Raw genomic sequence first — 22686 nt, 5'->3', positions numbered from 1 at the left:
TCACTGGACATGTATATTTTGACATCACAATCAAAAGTCTTAGCCCTACTGATTTGTCCCTTTTCAAGACATTTCCATTCATCTGTATTGTTTAGGAAATCAAATAAATTGAGAATTTCTACCTGTACTGTACTGCGTTTGTCTCTTGGTGTGCGAGTGATGTTGCAATTGCAAATTGCATTAAAAATAAACATTGTGACGCCCTAATTTTACAGTATATTAATCAATCATAATGAATACATTCTAAATCATGGAGCAAGCACCAGAACACCTGAATATCACATTTCCATAGTTTAATGTTTTAGTAATCAAAACATTTGCTCATCAAAATATAATTTTCTGTCAAATCATTTGTCTGTACAAATCTAATAAGAGATAAAATATATGGGGTCGGTCTGTTATAAAAAAAAAAAATGGAGACATAAACCAGAGAGGGGAAAAAGATTTACAACAGATGATTCAACATGTGAACAGAGACTCGGGGGAGTCTCTGTTCTATTAAATGTGATACATAAAAAAAGTTCAAACTAGAAAATGTGCTCCTCGGAGCACAGGTCTCCGCCAGTACTGTTCCTGATTAATCCTGTCTTACCTATTTATATTACATATTGTCACGTGTCACTTGACCAATGTTAGCTTGGCTGATGGAAGCTCACTTCAAAAAATATAAATGATTTTTTGAAGTGACAAACCTATTTATAGATTTCTATTTCGTCATGCGTCTCGCTAGCCAATCAAAAGCATTGGTGACAACATATTGTCACGTGTCACGTGAAGCTTGACCAATGTTAGCTTGGCTGAGACGGACGGACACACGGAAGGACAAGAATGAAAACATACTCTCCACCTCTGGCGGAGACAATAAAACAATGCAACGAGTTTATTTCGCTGCGTGATACCGTCGTGCGACAAGTATAAAGTAGGGCTAAGTGGTTCTGGAAAACCACAGTCCCTTCAACCCTTGTATGACCGTATAGCATTGTCATTCTTAGAAGTGCATCTCAACCATGGGAAAGAATGACATTCTGGACAAAAGAAAATGTGCATTCTCTGAAGCCTTTTCAGGCCGCGACCGCCCAAAATAATCATATTTGAACTGAGGACCCCCCCACCCTGATAAGCACTTGGAATGTAGGAGTTGAGGCATTCATTTTTCTTGACTCAGTTCCACAGATAAATATTGTGAAAATAGCCGATCTAGCGCCTTGTGAGGCGTTGTGAGCTTGTAGATCGGCTTAAAAGTCCTTAAATTGTCTCTTCACTGTCATCTGGGGACCCCCCCAAAATCATGTGGAGATCCCCCTGGGTGTCCCGACCCACAGGTTGAGAACCAGTGCTCTGAAGGATACAATAATAGATTCATATTTTGGCAATGAAGTCAGACAATATTCTACATTGCAACCGCCAGAGATCAATGGATTTATGTCAAGCTGTTTCTTTGATAATTTTAGTTTGAGTTTGTTTATTTAATCATTCAAAAGCATAGATAGACTATAGTAGCACATTTGGTTCATCAACCTTAAGAGAATTTGCTGTTGTTGCAACTTGCAAGCAATCAAGTCTGATTACAGAAAGATAAATCTGACAGCATTTAAAGATCTCTTGTGAGAGATCTTATTCAAGATTTGTTCACAATCACAAATCTGTCAACAATTAATTTCCCCCCATTGTTCCCATCATGCTTTGCACCTTCTTTTCTAAATGAAACTGTACATGGCTATCACCCCACCCCCCACCACTTTCATCTTTTCTCAAAATATACTCAATATATTATCGATCATTCCTAAGGAGCGACATTTAAACCATTTAAGCACAAAGAGCTGGTAAAACACTAAATTACAGTGAAATAAAATCATGAAAAATAACACTGTTTCACATTATTCGTAAAAACGCTCTAAACAAACTCGACATGTATCTTTCTTATGCACAGTACCTCAAGAGAAATACAAAAGATAGATAGATGGGGAATAGTGCAAGATAGGCTGTCCCTTGCTTGCTGGTGGAGGGAGAGAGAAAACAGATGAGTATTGACCATGTTTGCACGGCGACCATTTTTCTTTTACGTCATACTCGAGGGGCGGGAAACCCTGTCCTTTGAGTATGACGTAAGAGCAAAATGGCAGCTGTGTAGATGTGATCAAAGGGAGGAGACTGCTCTGTTGTCTATGTTGTTTATAGGTTGCTGAACAACTCGTTCCTCTTGCTCCAGTCCATTGGCGGAGCTTTTTTGGCGGCACGCTTCTGGCGGGCTCTCTCCTTAGCCTGGGCCAGTGACAGGCCCAAGGCTAGGTCGTTGGCGGCCTTAGGAGACGGCTCTGGAGCCCTCTCAACCTGGATACGCACGCAATGACAACACAGATGCACAGATTGTCAAACAGAAATGTCAAGTGTATTGACAATGTAACCCCTGTGCGTTGTAGGCTGACTGCAATTTGAATATCTGAATATTTCAATATTTGAGGCCCCAAGTGTATGAGGTAGTTATGACACATACGCACACATCTAAATACCCCCCAAATGCACACATACCTCTGGTGGAGGGGTAGGAGTGGCAGCGTTTGGCAGGGATGCATTGGAAGAGGCATTTGAAGGAGATGGGCTCACAGACACTTTAGACTGCACCTCTTCTGCTGGCTTATCATTCACCTCTACTGCTGCCTTATTCACCTGTAACACACACACACACACACAAATCAAATGGAATACCCCATACAGTTCATAATATTGTTGCTGACGGGCAGAAACATCTTATATTTTTGTGTTTATTTGTAAATATGCGGTTTCCACCCAACAGAGGCATATATGAAGTACTGTAATGTACTGTGTGACATTGTCCACTAGGGGGCAAAGGCGACACTGTTAGCCTCTCCACTCAATGGTAAACACCCCTCAAATATTTGCTTAAAAACTATGACACATTCACTAACCTTTGTGTGCACTCAAGTAGAACACACTGTTGGGAAATACATCCTTATATTCTTCAATCCTACAGTAGATAATGTTGACATTATTTTGCCGTATTGTCCTAAGCCTTAACCTATTACCCGGCGTGACTCCATTGGTACATAAGAACAACAGGCATGCAATTCCCTCTGGGCTACCGTTTCTAAAAATAAACTCATGGTGCTGTAAGTGGCTTTGGTCAAATGCTACAACACATTCAGAAAGATAAAGCCCCTTGTAAGCATTTCAAGCCACTTGCCGGAATTGAGGATTATTCTTTAAAACATGTTGAACACTTGCAGTGTTCAACATGTTTTGTCCCTGACATGACCCTCTAACTTAATCAGGACAGAGGAATTTCCTTCAACAGGCCCAGTCAGCATGCATGTGTAGGTGAAACAAAGGCCATCTGTTTGTTTGTTTTTGTGTGTGTTTTTATTATAGCATTGCTCAACTGATAAAGCGAAGCATGCATGAGGTTATAGGTTTCCATTAAGTTTTACAATGAGTGCAGCGTTATGTAATCATAAATTAATTAGTAGCCCAGCAGTTGCCCTCATGGCAAGCAGGAGTTTGAGTGTGTCTGCATGTGACAGAGAGTAAATATGCCTATGTTAGTCATCTCATTAGCATAATCCCAGACACGCCCTGGGAATTACAGGTGCTTCAATCCCATGATCCTGCGGGACACAGAGAGAGAGAGAGAGAGAGAGAGAGAGAGAGAGAGAGAGAGAGAGAGAGAGAGAGAGAGAGAGAGAGAGAGAGAGAGAGAGAGAGAGAGAGAGAGAGAGAGAGAGAGAGAGAGAGAGAGAGAGAGAGAGAGAGAGAGAGAGAGAGAGAGAGAGAGAGAGAGAGAGAGAGAGAGAGAGAGAGAGAGAGAGAGAGAGAGAGAGAGAGAGAGAGAGAGAGAGAGAGACACACACAGACTGTTGCCATAGTGAGGGGTCAGCAACAATGTAATCAGGGGACAATCCCTGTTTCTCATGGTGTCATTGGTGTGCATGTGTGTGTACGTATGTGTAGGCATGTGCATGAATGTGGGTAGAGGGGTTCTTGTTCTCTCCTAGCAGCAGTGTGTGCGGGTACTTTTGATAAACGAGCTCTTTCTCACAACAACACACACTGTCTGTCCACAACTCCTGATCTCCAACCAGGACGGTCTACAGAGGTCCGACAGGGCTTTTCCATCCTGCTATCTACAGGCACTGAGGAGGATGTATTCCAGTGGTCAATTAGAGCTATCTGTGGATCACCCTGACACCATGTCAGGGAGGACACTGATGAGATAGTGTCACCAGAGCGTGCACACACACACACACACACACACACACACACACACACACACACACACACACACACACACACACACACACACACACACACACACACACACACACACACACACACACACACACACACACACAGTGTCCTCACCTCATCGTCTGATGCGACTGAATGCGACTCAGGATCAGGAAGAGGTCCTAGAATGGAAAAAAAGTCAATTCATTAGCCCTTTGTTGATGTAACATGTAGAGAACTCAAATTCGGAACAACAACTCCTATCTCAGTCAGCTGCCATACCTTCCCTTGGGCTTATACGACAGCTGATCAACCAGCGCAGTTAAATTGCCACCGCAAGCTGAAATGGCGCCGCAATCGACTTCACTGGTTAAGGAACTCACCATGTCAAATATGGATGTAACTCAGCCAACAAACACCGTTGCTGTGGATGGTAGGGTAAAATCCATGGCTGGGGAGACACTAGCGTTTATAAAGGCACAAAGGAAACCAAACACCTAGGTTTGGCTGTTCACAGAATCGCTGTGTACCAACAAAGGTGAGCAATGCCAGCAGCAACTACATGCTTGCCTTGAGTCAACGCCCTCCCCACAGTCAAGGAATTCCAGTGGGACTGTACCAGTTCATTTGACTGGGTGGTTCCGCATTGACAGTAATGTTAAACCTAATCTATTAACTTAAAGTGTTGACCAAATGAAGTCCCTGCGATGCAGCCCCTGTTACTGCTAACCCCTACAGGTAGGACCTGGGGAGGGCTGCAGATAACCATGTGCCTCCTTTAACACATGTGATGTCATAGTCACTTATTTTCACCTGACGGAGGGGAGTTTCCCCGGGAGGGTGTAGCGCGTGCAGAGGAACACGCTATCTGACCTAGTTCTTCTCCCTACTGAATAGGCCCCTGGTTGAACGACAGAGATCCCTCCCTGGGTTCCCAACATAGAACACAGCCTGTTGTGTTCACTGGAACGGATACAGTGTGCAGGATTCAAACCTCTAGTCTCCATGATGGTGGTGGGCAGGAATGTTACGCCTGCACCAGCGCTACCCAGACGTCCGCAATCTCACTAACAAACTTGCCATGTCAAACATGGAAGAAAATCAGCTGCCAAGAAAAGTAGCTGTGGATGGTTTGACCAAGCCCACATCTGAGGAGATGCAGGAGTTTATTGGTTGTCTTATTGAACGAATAACCTATGAGTATCCGTTACCCTCGCCCATTCAGCGGGATACACTCAGGAATGACGATGATGCCAGGGTGACTTATACATTTACAAAGTGGCCATTGGTAGTGGATGAACTGGTATGAGTACTTACCAGTGAGATGTTCCTCAGAGGGGATCACCTTGCAACTACTGAAGAAAGCATCCGTCTCAGGGTCGACCACTAACATACTGGTTTTGTCCCCTCCGGCCTTAATAACTGCCACTACCTCTGAGTGTTGCATGCCAATAACAGACTTGCTGTTCACCTGGAGAGGAGAGTAGAGAGGAGGGAGGAAGAACATTATTTGTCAATTCTTATTATCTTAATTGCCTCCCCTTGAAAATGCATTACATATGTTTTATTGTTAACAATTCGGCCATCATCCCCCAAAACAGAAAGAAATGGGTAGAAAATACAAAATAAAATAAAAACAAAGATAACGCACAAAAATCTTTTCAGCCCAGATATGCATGGAGCTCTCGATCTGGAGCTCCCCGCTGTGACAGCAGAGTATAAACACCTGGTGTGATAGAATTATCTGGTAACGCTGTACAAGGTGCGGTATCTATGGACAACCTCTCAGTCACGTATACTCCCAGCCTTCTTGGAATCTTAATCAAAGAGCGAGAGAGGTCAAAGGCTGTGGAATCCCTGTGGGAGGAAAATCTACCGACTCCCAGTCTCCCACACTCCCAGTGTCAAACAACAGACCTTACAGTATACGTGCACACACTCTGTGTGTGTGTGTGTGTGTGTGTGTGTGTGTGTGTGTGTGTGTGTGTGTGTGTGTGTGTGTGTGTACGTACATGTGTGTATGTGTATGTATACATTCCACTGTCCCACAACCTTCCCTCCCCATCTGAATACATGATGTTAAAGATGGTGCATGATCAATCACATTAATGGAAAGTAAAAACAGAAAATGAAATTCCTCTCTCTCCTCTTCGCTTTCTTCCTCCCAGGCTGGCGGGAAAAGCACTGTAGACTGCTTGATCAGGGTATAATTCGCCCCAGAGACACAGTAAGTGGATTAACTCTGGTGCTATTATGTACAACATGGCCTGAGAGACCGATCAACAAAAAATAATTTCTCATTCCCATTTCACACAAATACACACAAGCAGACTTACAGAAACACAAAAACATATAACATACAATCAACTCATCACTGCCAAAAAAGCGGTGATAGTTCCAATTACCGTTCCGAAGGGAACACAAATATGAAAACACACGTATGTATGTACAGTATGTATGTATGTGTATGTGTATGTGTATGTGTGTGTGTGTGTGTGTGTGTGTGTGTGTGTGTGCGTGTGTGTGTGTGTGTGTGTGTGTGTGTGTGTGTGTGTATTATGTGGGATAAATGTCCTCAAGGAGAGTAAAAGCACATACAGTAAGCGTGACTTATGGGGACAGTTTTTGGGTCCCCATGAGGGAAATGGTCATTTTCATGGCTGAAGATGTTTAGAGCTATAGTTGGTAAAAGATTATGGTGGGGGTCAGGGCTAGTATTAGGGGTTATGGTTGAAAATACCATGTGTTTAGTAACACCAGTGTGTGTGTGTGTGTGTGTGTGTGTGTGTGTGTGTGTGTGTGTGTGTGTGTGTGTGTGTGTGTGTGTGTGTGTGTGTGTGTGTGTGTGTGTGTGTGTGTGTGTGTGTGTGTGTGACTGATTGATTGATGTACTTTATTTAGTAAGACATGAGAACAACAGTACATGGAAGTACAAATTCACAATACAAGGTCTACTAAACTGGAAGACTCATTAAGCACTGAGTTTGTTTAAGAGGAGATCCCCATGCACACAAATCAAGATGAGAACTGACTGAGTGAGAATGAATGAGTCATGGAGTGAGTGGGCGAGAATGTCTGAGTTCGCTAGCTCTTCAGTTAGCTTGCAGTTAGTATATAACAAGCAACCAATAAGAACACATATCAAGTTGGTGGTTGTGTATTTCATACTTGCACAATCTTGTCCTGGGGCCTTAGGCCTGCATCATGTGCAGGTGAGTCCTCATCCACAGCCCTGATGTACTGGCCTGGTTTATTCTTTTCACTGTGCAGGTTGAAACCGTAGCCATTTGGTGCTTTCTTCATATGGCACAGACGAGGTCTCAACTCAGCTTTCCCCTCCTAGGTAAACAGAGAGAGAGAGAGAGAAAACAGAGAGATGTGTATTTATTTAATGAGATTCACACATCATTTTCAAACAACAAATTCTGACCATTAGAAGCTAGAAATAATGGGGTAAACAGTGTTTATCTCAAAAGACTTAGTTGAGGATTAGGATTATGTAAATCACAAAGCACTTTGCCCTTATGACAAGAAAAGTTGAAGTAAATGATTCAGAAAAATGTAACATGCTACAAAGGGGGGAAAAAATATAATGACCGTACTCTACTTGTACTCTTCACACTACATGCTTGTTTTAACTAAATGGTGAGGTATAGACCAACTTCCCCTTTCCTGTGGCATGTGCTTGACAGATAGTAGTTATGTACTGTAGACAATTAAAATATCATTAAGGATTTAAAAAAGCAGAACAAGGAAACAAAGTTATTTATTTATTTTGATCTATCAACCAATCTATCTATCTTAAACAACATAATGTAGGCCTTTATTTGCACAACTGTCTGCATTCATGAATTGTGTGTGTGTGTGTGTGTGTGTGTGTGTGTGTGTGTGTGTGTGTGTGTGTGTGTGTGTGTGTGTGTGTGTGTGTGTGTGTGTGTGTGTGTGTGCAAAACATTGTGTAGAACTGCTGACATGACTTCCTGTCATAAAAAGCAACAGCAAGTCTATGTGGTTTAGAGTATACAGTAGTTTGATCCTGCAGATATGTTAATTATTTTAATCACAAATTAGAGCCAATACCAGTATGAAATATATTTACACATAAAATAATTTCTCAGTTGGAGTGTGCGATTTCTAAAAAGCGATAAAATGTTAAGCCACCGTATATACAAAGTATTTCATATTTAAGCAGAATTTGATGTCCACAAATTAGGAGAAACAGAATTTGCCTACGACAATGCCAAATGAAAATCAAGTCAAACAAAACATGTTCTTTTCCATAGGGTTCTCACAAGCTTTATGTTTCACTATATGCTATATTATGCTTCAAAATTAAGCGTCTGATTTGTTATAATTTCTAATTCGCACAAATGTCAATGTTTTGTGTTTTGTCCTTGTTAATGTGTTGTACAGTGTCTGTCAGCTTTCACTATGTCAGTTCTTACCCTTTTTTATGCTTAAAACATGAATGAATAACCATGATACTGTACGTGCCTCCATGATATTCTGCGGTTTTGTGCAGTTAAATCCTCAGTGTTAATTTAACTCAAGATGAGTGTACAAACCAAATGGGGTCCATTTGGTTCCATTTAACACTGAGGACTTTCCTGTACTGTGTACTTTACTCCATTGTGCTCATGTGTTCCCCAGTATGAAGACATAGATACTATAAGGTTTTACAGCTATCATATGCATAACACAGCAACGGCAGGGAACATCTGAGCCCCTAATAAAAACGGTCCCTCAACCACCCGTTGCACTCGCATTCGCCGATAACAAGGCTCCTATCTATGGAGCGGCTTCGCTTATCGCCAGTCATCCGTTAATGATTCCCTGACACTCAGCCCTTTAAGAGTAACCTTTGCAGCCTTAACATCCACTCAAGATGGGCGGACAGTCTCGCTATCTGCGCACTTGCAAAATGGCTTATATATTAAATTGAACGGTTTATAAGTCAGCGCGGTTTATGATTGATGAAATTTCCGGAATGCGTAAATGGCGTGTGACATCTGGCAGGGGATGAGATTTGATAAACCTTACATTTTATCCTTCCCAATTTAGTCCTTTCCAGCCAAAGCCATCTTACAGTATCTTCCTTCCTATATAGTGGTTATGACATAGCAATGATAGATGGTTCTCAGAGTTCGTTGTAGCAACACACGATCACACTCACAATCCCCTCTCTAATATATACACACACACACACACACACACACACACACACACACACACACACACACACACACACACACACACACACACACACACACACACACACACACACACACACACAGATCATTAAACAGTCCCCAACAATCCCTCGACAGGCATTTGAAGTAAGTGCAAGAGAATAGGAGCCATATAATCCAGTTACCCCACCACAGGGGGAGAGGGAATCTGCCCAAGGCACATGAGGTGAACAAGGCAGATAGCCTCCTACTCTCTCTGTTCCTCTGCCAATCTGTAAATCTACAGCTGATCTCAGGGAGACCTTGGAAGTATGGGCCAGAGTTGAGGACGGAGACGTCTCCTTCGCTTACCGACGCCTTAAATCTCCTCCCCCCCCCATCTCTCTCCAGCAGTTCACCCTTTTCTCATTCATTTCTTCCTACAGGCCAGACTCAATGTTTTAGACATTTCACCAACATGTGGCTCTGAAGGGCCCTCAAGTTGACCGCACACTGTTAATTAAAAAGAGGATCTTTCATTTTCAAAGCATTTTCACATCTAATTTGGGACAACACAGAATTTGCACTACTCTTTAACATGTGTTCAATAAACGTTGCACTGAAAATGTATACAAATGTAATTTGTGTGAAACCAGAGACACAAATCTCTTAATGTGCAGTCGCTCTCCAATGTTTGACTCCTGCCCCTATAAAAGCAGAAACGCCTAAAACAACATTACTTCTAAAGTAATTTTGAAGATGACTCATCCCGTTTAGAAGTGTTATAAGCTGTTTGGTGTGGTAAACTCTAGATCTCTGCACAGCTGGCTGGAGATCAGGAACTGAGGCCTCTTTCTCTCTATCCGCCTATCATCATCTGCCACTGTGGGCACACTGGGACCCCCTGAAGAGTAGGAGCTTGGGCGTTGTGACAGGGACCAGCATGGGGCTGGAGAGGGGAGAGAAGAGAGGAAGGAATGGTTGCCCGTCTCCTCTTGATGAATTCAAAAATTGGGCTACTAGGCCCTTTGAAGTGTCAACTTCTGTCTGGATTAAAACACTAAACATTTATTTTCTCTGTAGAGTGAATCCAGACAACCTTAACGTATAGTCTGGTTGTCTAGATAAGGTTGATAAGTGGTTTAGTTACATTGAGTCTATTAGAGGGGTTCCCAAGCCTTTTCCAAAAGAGAACTGATGTCTCCCCCGTCACTTCAAAAATAGTGAAAATAGCCCATCTACAAGCTCACAATGTATTGTGATGCAAGACGTGAAATTACAGATCTTCACTATTTCTGACTTTTTTTTTTCTCTGAAAACCTTAAGATTTTTTTTTTTAAACAAAGTACATTTTATAAAAAAGGAAAAAAAAGAACGGATATTTACTTGCAAGTGCAACCCATAAAAATGTGTCTGCGACCCATTTCGGGTAGATTATGTTTGGGAAACAAACATTCTATTAGATTCTAGTCAATTATATTCACTAACTTTGACTAAATCAGTAGGCAAACTGCCCTTCACTGACTGTCTAGAGATGGGCCAACTGTCAGTCATTTGTAGTTGGTCTCTTCCTGAACATGGCTGCAGCGGTGCTTACAGATGAGTGGGTAAACAAAGACAAGCCTCTGCCACCCTATAGGCTCCATGAGGAGAAAATAACAGCCATCTGGCACATACAGTACTGTACGTGTGTGTTTGTTTTCCTGGATTACAGGCTATAAAAAGGGTACATGTCCACAGCATGAGATCATTAATGGACTACTTTGCATTATTCGTGACATAAAAGTATGCCAACATAACATAAATTGGCACTCATCAGCATTTCCGAGATGCAGTAAGGCTGTACATCGTTCTTTGTTAATCACTTACAGGTTGATCAGGGTCTCCTAGGGCTCTATTTATACTTGCTCCACTCCTTTTACCCCCCTCTACAACAAATATATTTTGCCGATAAATAGCCGCTCTACAAGTTCACAACACGCTTGTGAGCTTGTAGATCTGCCATTTTCGGCGGATGTTTTCCCCAGAGCGAGGGACGCTAGCATTTTGTTTGATTAAGTGGGTTTTATTGACTGATGATTACAATCAATGTCTGATTAATCGTGATTAATGATTAATCGTACCATTGATCCCTGCCTTGTCACTTGTTTTGTCTGTTTGGGGAAACAACCATGTTCTCTAACCCAGTGGTTCTCAACATTTTTTTTATTTCCACTTCGGTATGCATAATAGGCCAGACACCCCATAACTCTGATAGTGTACAGATGGAACCAAATGGACCCCTATGGGTCCATTTGGTTCCATCTGTACACTGTCAGAGTTACAGACTTGTAAGGTTCCATTTGGTTCCATCCTAACAATCAACACTTTTGTTAGGGACCCAAGAACCACAGCTCTAACCTACTCTGCTCTCTGTCTCAGTGTGTTCTGCTAATAAGAAATCTAGGTAAAGCAGAAAAAAAAACACAGGTTAGAATAGGCAGTAGAATCTGCTCTGAAATGTAAAAACACAACATTGGAGGCAGTGTGTTAAACTCAATCCTGTGGGTGGAATCTTTGGGTTTACGGTCCAAACGAGTGGAACTTGTCCGAGTTGTTTTCTCTTAACCCATTAAAACCGGGAACGCATCTGTGTAACCCCTTTAACCATTATTTTATACTTTGGCTATTCAAAAATAGCAGATCTACAAGCTCATAGTGTGGCACAGAGTGTCACGCTATGAGCTTGTAGATTTATTTTAGAAAAATCCTGAAACTTTGTGCAAATCTTTGAATAAAGAGAACATTTTTAACTCAAATCTTTGCTTCTGGGGGTCCCTGGAACAACACATTATGATAATGGCCTCCAGACGATTATCGTCTGTGGATGTGTGCTTTGTTGTGACATGATACTGTATCTTATTCAGTACCTCTGGCTTGTGTCTTCCCACTGTTCAGGAGACTTCATCACATGATGCTCAGGCTGACTATGTCTGTTTAAGCTCAAGCACCAGTAGCAGAAGGCAGCAACAGCAGCAAACATTCCCTCTAACGCTGTCGAATATCGCAGAGTTCAATATCAAAGGTTAATGGCTTTATGGCTTGCTCTAGTAAAATGGGAGGTCTCGGGCTAACCGCTAATCACTCCATAATGATTTCCAACTTACTGAACGACCTTCAACTAAAAAGGTTGACGCTTTTGTTTACGTGTCTCACAAGTCTAAAAATAAATCTACCACATCAGAGGCCTAACCCAATGACAGAAAGAAAGGAATGTAGTTTGACATGTCTGTGATCACTGATAATAAACCAGAAAATAATCAAGTCAAAAAAAAAAAAATATATATATATATATATATATATATATAATCAAAACTGACAAGTGTGGAGGAAATGGAAGGTCTTTACCTCCAAACATTTTTGTAGCCTCAGCAATACAGAGACTTCAGAGAAGTCCATTACATGCACTGTGACACTCTCGACACGTGCACATGACTCCTGAAATAATGTTCAACTTGAGAAAGTACACACACAGTACAGGAATAGTTAGTCCACGGCCAACCTTAATATCAATCATTAAACAACCGCCTTATGACACAGTCAACAGCACAGCTAAATGAGAATGTTGTACAAATGGATAAATCTATTATCAATAAGTAATAATGTTTTAAAGTGACTTAACAAGTGACAGTAATAACATTTTAATGAGCAAGAACACCATCTCATTATTTTCTTATTATGTTCACAATCTAGTCATCCCATACCATAATATTATTCCATATTGAAATGTGCATACAATACAACCAACTTGCTAACTCAACACAGAAAGGAATAATTTGATACTAATCATTTAGTTTACATTTACAAAGTCCCATTAGTACTTTTTGCCAATACTTCCCCCAAATGGTAATGACAACAAGTTGGCAAACTTGTTGTCCCCAGGGGTCCCAGACGCCACTTTGAGAACCAATGACATAGAGTACAATGGACCACAATGGAAACAAGCCCCTAGGACTTTTCATGTTAACCTTTCAGCATTACCTTTGGCTGTACTTCCTGTAAATATTCAATCAATCAAAAAAGAGCCACACCAATATTGGCCATCATAAGACTTTTTTTGGACAACATCAGTATTGGCAATCATGTAGCTGATTATAACCACTTTCAACCTGGCGTGCCCATTTTGGCCATGTCAGTCGTAGCCTCATTCTTAGAAAAATATAGCCAATCTACAAGCTCACAACACGTTGCGTTGTGATACATTGTGAGCTTGTCAATCAGCTAATTTTGGAAAATGTTGAATAGGCCTTAAGTTTTTGCTTATACGTTAAATGTTTTTCAAATTGATTTCAAGATTGTGCACTTTTGTTTTTCTTTGTCATCTGTAATCGGTGGTCTCCAAAATTGGGTTCGGACCCAAAGATCTGGCAACGGTCGGGCTATGTACATGATTACATGTACCAGCTGTTTTTGTTGCCTGAGAGGGTGTGATCAGAGTCAGACTACATAGGTGGAAACGTCATTACCAACGAGCACAATCACAGAAGGAGTCGGAGCAATTTGACATGTTTAGACAGGAAGTGGTTTTCTTCTCACTCTTGTCAGTGAACTGACAGAGGAACCTATTGTGACGGTTTGTGTGATTCTGTCACTGTGTGTCTATGTGTGTGTACAAGCAGCACAATGGCATACAACTGGCCTCCACTGACTAAAAGCTAATTCAAATGGTATACCAAAAATGTACAGTATACAAATGTGGCTTAAAGCTGCAAATTAGGGAATAAAATGTTATTTTTAACAATATGCATGGTAGAGTATGTTTAATACAATATAAAAGGTTAGGGATTGTAGCTTTTAAGTCTACAACCAAAATGAATCATTACAGTGACATCTTCTAGGAGATTCAACCATTTCTAATAAAGTGTACTGCATCTGCATCTGTAGACTTCAAAGACACTCATAATTACTCGCACTAAATGCAATCATAATCCCTGTCAAGTCACAGGCCTTGGCTAATCTTGACAGTTCTGCTGGCTTCTTTTTTTCTTCTTTTTTTTGGACAGCTTAATATCACAGTTCAAGCTGTGACTTAAAATTAAGGAGGATTTGGTCAGATGATGTCAAACGCCCTTAAAAGGGTTTATTTGGGAAGGCAGCCCTGATAAACATCTCCATGGAAACCGGTTGGCAAAGACAACTCCCCTGGATAAAATGGCCTGTCAGTGAAACTCGAATCCAGAAATGTAGACTGTTATGTAACTACCAATACAATGGACTGTATTAGGTAAGACGGCTTTATTCTTTTAGTTTCAATAAAATGTCAGATCAAATGTTATGCCGAATGATAAGAGTGTTGTGCAACCTCAAGGAGAAAGCTTGGTGAAGCAAGACCAGCCTCAAGGTCTGTAGGTCTGAAGTCGAAAGTCGAAAGTTCTCCACATTCTCCGTCACTCACTATGTGTACTGTACTACCACTCATGGAGTCACAAGAGTCCATATAAATATCATCAAGGAAAATATAACGTGTGAATGTCTTCAGTGATCAAATAACTAAGATTTGACCATGATGTAGAGGTTGTGTTGATATGTGTTGGTATGTGTGTGCATGACAACATAACTGCAACATTCCAGGTTCAATTTCAGCTTCAATGCCTTGCCCTCAGTTTCTCATCCTACCTGAATAAATACATTTTTTTTAAATCCCACAAAAGAATAATAAACATCAAATCACTTTTAAACAAAGAGTCAGCATTAGTCTGCTTCATATTAACCTCGTTCACTTACAGTAGTCTGTCATGTTTCAAGTTTTCAAGTAGAGAACAAATGGCTGTTTAATCTACTGGCCAGGCCCCTACACACGCACGCACGCACGCACACACACACACACACACACACACACACACACACACACACACACACACACACACACACACACACACACACACACACACACACACACACACACACACACACACACACACACACACACACACACACACACACACACACACACACACACACACACACACACACACACACACACACACACGCACACACGCGCACGCACACACACACACACGCCTCATTGAGTGTGTGTTAAGTGTGTGTGGGGGGGGGGGGGGGTGTAGGCATTTTAGGGTCAGCGTGGCCTCCTTGCTGAGGCGTGAGAGTCCTCTCTCCTTTCCTCCCCAGCCGAATCCCTTTCTCCCCAGGCAAACACTGTGGACAATGCCTCATTCTGCTGTGGGAAATCTCCATGGCAACCAATGGACTGCTGTCAGGCTGGCAGTGGACTGAGTCACCAGAGGCCAGGATGTTACCATAATATGATGACATGTTCACTTGGCTCATGCTTTTATCCAACACCACGTGAACTGACGGATCGAGTTTCTTCAGTAGTAAGTTTTACGCAGGCTTAGTTATTCCTGCACAGACTTTAGTTAACTTTTTGTCAATCTGGGAATGTGAGAAAAGTTCATTCTTTAACCACATTAACCCGGACCTATTTTGTACACATGTTCACTTTTTTATATGTTTCAAGAATTATCTTTATTGAAAAATAGTTGTGAGCTTGTTGTACAACGCAAGTATGGGGTTTTAAGTGGTTAAAACTTGCAAATATGTTTTTCTTTGACTGCTATATATGCAGTGTTTACAGTTTTGGTAGTTTGCAACAGAGAGCATAGTAAAAAAATAAATAAAATAACTGGTATTTGTAAAGAAATAACAACGGTTTATTTTTGGAGTAAAAACAAGCTCCACACTTTAAGGCTACTTTCATGTAATCCGGCAGTAAAGTACATTAAATAGAAACCTACTGGGAGGCTAGTATGAAAGGTCTGTATCAGGTGAGTGGACCAGCTCTGCCAAGTCCCCAATCAGGAAGGAATGTACTAGAGCCCGACCGGTGCTCACAACGTGTTGCTTGTAGATCGGCCCAAAATATAGGGATGGAAAGGTTGAAAGTATTGGCTGCATAACTGCCAATACCAATGTTGTCTAAAAAGTCAAATAATGACCGATATAACATCCAGAACGATTTATCGGGCAGGCTCTAGTCTGGAATGTACCTGTATCTGGCTTGCAGCATCTCATTGAGCCAAACTAGCTCCATCTGTGACCTTCCCCTTTATTGTACTCACATACTGTAGCATTACCATTCGACATGGGAGGGACAGTCTATTTTTGATTTTTTTTATGTAAAACAGACTTTTAAATCAGGTTTTCTGACAGCCCGTGGCAGGGAGGTTGTGTGTGACATCAGTCCAGAGCTCGGTCAGCGAGAGAGAGAGGGAGACAGGTAGGGAGGGAGAGAAAGCCTATTTCACCAACACAATAACCCAGCCAAATGCTGCGCACCAAAATATGAACATGCCGATTGGTGTGTCGCTTTGCAACACGTTGTCAAAGCAATAACCCCGGCAACGGCAGGAAAGTTGATAACAACCACCGTGTTTTCTGCTCGAATAGGATAAGCCTTAAACTAAATTGGGAGCAGTATCACATTCTAAGAGATATGCACAGCACAGCCATAAGAAAAGCAATTTTTGTATTGCCGTTGCGCAACTGCAAAATAATCACCCAGACCTTTCACCAGTTAACATGGCTACATAGCCAGTCAACAACCCCCAAGTGTATTGGTGACCTGTGCGAACCCATGGCTGAATAAATCCATACAATGGAAACCTTTGCTTGTTTAAAGAACACAGAGATACATTGAAGTAATGAATGAGATACTATACGTTAAGTAGCGTTCAACATCCTCAATTGTCCTAGCCAACTGACATGTGTCAGAAGTACCTAATATGTACCCGACATCTGAGAATAGTGTTCAGCGTTGGTGGCCGTGAATGAACCTGGATGGTGTTCTAATCCCCACCCCAGATGCCTCTGAGAGCTGGCATTTGGTTAGATGTGAAGGTTAATAAGGGAGATGCTAAGAAGAGGAGAAGTGAAGTATGTTGACCAAAGCCATGGCTGTTGTTGTGACACTTAAACCCTAAACTTTGCGTGTCCTTCAGCAAATGCCATCAGTACAAACCACATATTCACAGAGAAGCAGACAGACACAGTGACATGCCATGGACCTGAATGAAGTCAAGGCTTTCTCTAGTTAGTATGTTCTAAAACAATTTAGGACGTACAGTACAGTGCGGTGAAGACTGTGTAACAACTAGGCACTATTTTAGTCCCATAATAACAAATCCTCACCAATAGTTATGGGAATATTAGATGGGATATTCCAGTTGGTTGCCCTACATCAAAGCAGCATAGCTTCTGGTCTGACAAGGAAAACCTGAACAGGAGCTCAAAGAGGAAACGTGGAGTTTTACAGACAATCACACACCACAAACCTGTCAAACCTCTGTCTGCGACTCTGTCTGAGCCTCTACCCGTTAACTGGCTCTAATGGCACTGGAAGTGGCTACCAAGCAGGGGATAGATATATTTATTTTCATGTAGCTTGAGGAGCTCGTACACACATCCTCTTACATCATGATCTGATCAGAGACATCCTAACATCCTGTCTAAAACCAGGAAAACACATGTCATGGCTACATAGTTCACAGCATATCTGTTGGCCAATATGTATTATGTAGCTCTGGTCCATAGAGCATCCTGATCTGATAGCCAAGGCTATTGTAGAGCGATTTTCATAGATAGATAGATAGATAGATACATAGATAGATAGATGTGTGTATATCTAGATAGATAGATAGATAGATAGATGTGTGTATATCTAGATAGATAGATAGATAGATAGATAGATAGATAGATAGATAGATAGATAGATAGATAGGTGTATATCTATAGATAGATAGATAGATAGATAGATAGATAGATAGATAGATGTGTGTATATCTAGATAGATAGATAGATAGATAGATAGATAGATAGATGTGTGTATATCTAGATAGATACATTAGATAGCTAGATTGGTAGATAGATAGATAGATAGATAGATAGATAGATAGATAGGTGTATATCTATAGATAGATAGATAGATAGATCAGAGATAGCCAATATGCGCTCCACCTTGGTCATTTTGGGACAAAAATCTACAAATAAAAACAGTATTGATCATTTACCTTTGAGCTTACACTCAGCCTCTCCAGGGAGACCTCTCCGTTCTCTGATGGAGCAGGGGAGCCCTTCGGAGAGCCCTTTGGGGAGCCCATCGGAGAGTCCTTGGGGGAGCCCTTCGGGGAGTCCTTCGGAGAGCCCTTCGGAGAGCCCTTCGGGGAGCCCTTCAAGGAGGACGTGGATGCCCGCGGGGTGCCGTTGCTCTGTGCGTCCCCGTGGTCGGACTCGCTGCTGGGCACAGGGATGCCCTCTGTGACGAACTCTTTGCGGCACTGCAAATTGTGTTTCTTAAGAAGCTCCGTGATCTCGGCGTCCATCACGATAAGCTCCAGCGGCCCGACGGTGGCTCGTATCCTGCCCACGACCTGCTGGTGGCTCTCGCCCTCCACGTTCTCCCCGTTGACGAACGCCAGGCGGTCCCCGGCCAGCAGACCCGAGGCGTCGGCCGGAGAGTCGGGCTCCACGAGCCGGATGAACTGACCCGTCTTGCCCTTCTCGCCGTGGAGATGGAAGCCGTAGCCACTCGGCCCCTTTTCTAACGCGCAGTATCTGGGTCGGAGGTTTGACATGTTGACGATTCAGACCCGGACCGTGTGTGTGTCCCGAACCGTTTCAGTGACTTCTTAGTAGTCTATAACTATAAAACAACGTACAGCTGACTGACACCTGTTGTGCGCACCACTCCACAACAACTTCCTGACAGTCTTCACTTTCCGCTACTGCTAATGGAGCGTTTAGATCCTCCCCGAAACTATGTTGCAATCTTGTAACTATTTCACCCTGTTGTTGCGCCAAGCCGCCGCTATTCACATATAGATTTGCGGGCTGATCCTGTCTGTCGCGCCTAGAAGCGCAACCACGTTTAGTCGGTGACGTTTCTGTAGCTGACGGGTGACGAGACCAATCAGTGAGCTCATTTAGGGTTAAACTTTCATATCAAACGACCAATGGCGAGCGAGTGCTGCATATGAGTGGTGGAAAAAGTACTTGCATCTTTTACTTAAGTAAAAGTAGCAATACTGATACTAGAAATACTCTGTTACAAGTAAAAGTCCGGTAATCAAAATTGAGTACTTGAGTAAAAGTACAAAAGTATTGGCATCAAAATGTACTAAAAGTACCAAAAGTAAAAGTACTCATTGTGCAGAATGACCCATTTCGCAAGTTCATAATGCATAATGCAAATATTAATTGAATATGAATTGGTCAAATTGAATTATGAGCAGTAATTGGTTACTATAACTATCAATCGTTTAGCTGGATATCCAATGGAACACTCTCAATGACCCCTGGCCCCTGGGGGTCTCCGACCCCGAATACCACTTTGAGAACCATTGCCCTACTGTATATAGGCTACTATAAATCTATACTCATCATAGTGCTTAATTTTCCAATAAACTTGATAGTCAAACACAGCAAATGCATGTAGCACTTTGTCTTTGTTTTTTTCCAAACCTGTTATAAAGCTCTGACTGGCGGTTGATATGACAATGCCCTCTTGTGGTTGTCACACAAACACACATGCACGCACATACAGTAACTCAATGACAGACAGGTAGCCCAGGGGTCTTCAACAGGGGGTCCGGGACCCCTAGGGGGTCCTCAGTTACTACAGGGGGTCCGCAAAATCTTTGTGTGATAAGATTTTTTTATATACATTACTTGAACCCTAGCATAGCATCCCTTTTCTGGGGAGAACTTTTCGCGCTGCGAGGCGTTGTGAGCTTGTAGATCGGCTATTTTTGGCAAAGAGTTATAGGAGGGAAAAAAGAGCAGCAAACGTTTATCTGAAACAAAATTGTATACAATATAGAGGGGGTTCCTGCTTCATCTCTCTCTCAGCTAGGGGGTCCTTGGCCTGAAAACGTTGAAGACCTGTGAGGTAGCCTATAAAATAATAATAGCTACTATGACATAAAGTGTATTCATTGCAATCTGCACATGATACTAACAGCATTTGGCGTACGAACGTAGAAAGTGTGGCAATGAGCTTCAGAAATAGTTTATTGTTATGCAGCATAGAGTATGTCAAATAGATTTTGGGAAAAAAATCATATTATGATAAAACAAACAAACAAATAATGTACACAAAGTTAAATAACTGCCAAATTACTTACATACTTTTGTATTAAAGATAAGTCTAACTGGTTCAACAGGCCCAAGCAACCTAAACTGATTACTGTATATAAATATGTTTTGATAATTATCAGCAGCGGTGGCCTAGTGGTTAGAGGGGCGGCCTTGATACCGGAAGGTCCCTAGTTCGATTCCCCAATTCATCACATCAATCATGAATCACCGCTGAATAGCCCTTGAGCAAGGCTTCCATGCAGGGTCCGGCTGGAAACAAGCTTCGTGCTTAGTCCGACACCCTGGGTAAACAACAAACTTTGCTTTGCATCATACCCTGAAAATATTCCTAGAGGACCATATTTCATCTATAATTGCATACTGGTGTGAATATATATATTTCATGTTAACAAGCTTCCAGGAATTTCACAAGATGTCTTATAAAGAGTAAAAATGATTTCATCAATGTAATTTCAAATGCATTGTCTTTGTCTTTGTAGGGCAGCATGTTGAACAAAAACAAAGCAATAATACCCAAATCCTCTGTATTCAAAGCTAAATGAAGCACTAAAAAGCAGTTTAAACAGCTAAGCAAATCAGAACAGAGACATCTTGTAACAGATGAGAGGGTTTCAATATGCACTGCATGCACTGCAGTCTGCACAGAGATTTTGTACCATGCAATGCAGTAAACACAACTGATTTTCAAAATAAGTCTCACGATCAGAACATAGAAATCGCTACAACTCTTGCAACTCATACAGGATGTCATGACATGACAATGAAACAAAGACAGAAAAATATAAATGAATGGAATCAAATAAATTAAAACATGCATGTCAAAACATCACATCAAAGGTTGTCGAAACACATTCCACAATGCATTCAAACAGAATCCTTATTGAGATAAATCTGTGTGTAAAAATGTTTACACACAATTTGAAAGAGGCATATGGATATTACATGAAATTTGAACAACACCATGTAAACCCTTGTACTGGTAGTTCACATTCAATTAGGTGTTTTCATCTAGGTTTACATTTCTGGTTCTAGTTTGACATGACCAAAACATCCTGCCGTATTTGTCTTTAAACCATATTTAATTAAAGCTTGAAAACATAAACTCAGAGCCTATAGTCAGAGCTTTGTAGCTTTGCTGGCCAAGCACCATGAACCCATTTGTTTTGCACACTCAGTGTGACCAATTGTGTCCCTGAGCTTCCTGTGTGTGAGTCTGTGAGCAGCTGTCTGCAGTGTATCAAGAAGAAACGAGTGCCAAGTGAACACCACAGAGCTCAGATCAGATACGGTAGACAGGGGGGTTCAGTCCATTCACTTGGCACTAAATAATATCCATAACACAGTGTATGGCCTTTGTCTCAATCCAGAGAAGATTCAGCGACACTTGAATTTTCCCCGTGAAGCTGTAGCAGTCGATTACACTGTTGTGTTTTGGCGTGGGACCACATTTGTATAGATCCATTCTCAAGATGCAATTTTTATGTGTTTTTACTTCTGCATTCTCTATTAGTTTATGGCACTGATTTGGGGATGAACTGTACTTAGTCTCCATTGTCCATTCTTGCAAATTGGTTTCTCCTTTCCTTTTGGATTCTTGGGCTTGGTACTGTCGTCCTAGCCTGGTAAACCCTCCCTCCGGAAATCTCATTTCCATTTGATTTCAGGAGTGAGTCTGGCCTGATCCGCCTTTCTGCAATATTCGCTGGAGTTGGGCGGGAGTAATACCGTTGACTGACAACCCCTTCAGCCAATGATCGTTTTTCCCCTTCAGCCAATTGCAGTGGATTTTTACCACCTCCGTCACTAATATGACGCAACGGGACTTTTGAGATCATGCCCAAAATAGGTTGCCTTATTGGGATACATGCGTGCCACAGCCCGCCCCTCCCGGTTCTCTGAATTTATATTTTTAAATAGGCTCTGTCATGATTAATTGACCACATATATGAAGTTACACAACTAAATTCTATCCAAACGATATCTTAATAGTAAATTCCGTGCCTCAAAAAAGAAGTTTGAGACCGCTTTAAAACCGAAAATAAGAATTGACGGCACTCGCAGAAACAACAATGGCTGCCGTTCGTCTTTTGTCGGCCCCAGTCAGGCTGCACTCGGCTTCATT

General features: G+C 41.8%; 1 protein-coding gene across 1 annotated transcript; it reads right to left on the bottom strand.

Annotated features, from left to right (window-relative positions):
* Positions 1–278: 278 nt before the first annotated feature.
* nherf1a (NHERF family PDZ scaffold protein 1a) lies at positions 279–19241 on the bottom strand. The gene is made up of 6 exons (XM_084078878.1): positions 18479–19241; positions 7411–7581; positions 5560–5713; positions 4378–4424; positions 2530–2667; positions 279–2331 (listed from the first exon to the last, which is right to left on the bottom strand). The coding sequence occupies exons 1-6, from the start codon at positions 19040–19042 to the stop codon at positions 2173–2175; spliced, it is 1233 nt and encodes a 410-aa protein (XP_083935004.1). The 5' UTR covers positions 19043–19241; the 3' UTR covers positions 279–2172.
* Positions 19242–22686: the final 3445 nt, after the last annotated feature.

The sequence above is a fragment of the Gymnoscopelus microlampas genome, assembly GCF_963454915.1.
Source record: "Gymnoscopelus microlampas genome assembly, chromosome: 14".
Taxonomy (NCBI): Eukaryota; Metazoa; Chordata; class Actinopteri; order Myctophiformes; family Myctophidae; genus Gymnoscopelus; species Gymnoscopelus microlampas.
Note: the sequence above shows the minus strand (reverse complement) of the source record. Positions and strands in the feature narration are given on the sequence as shown.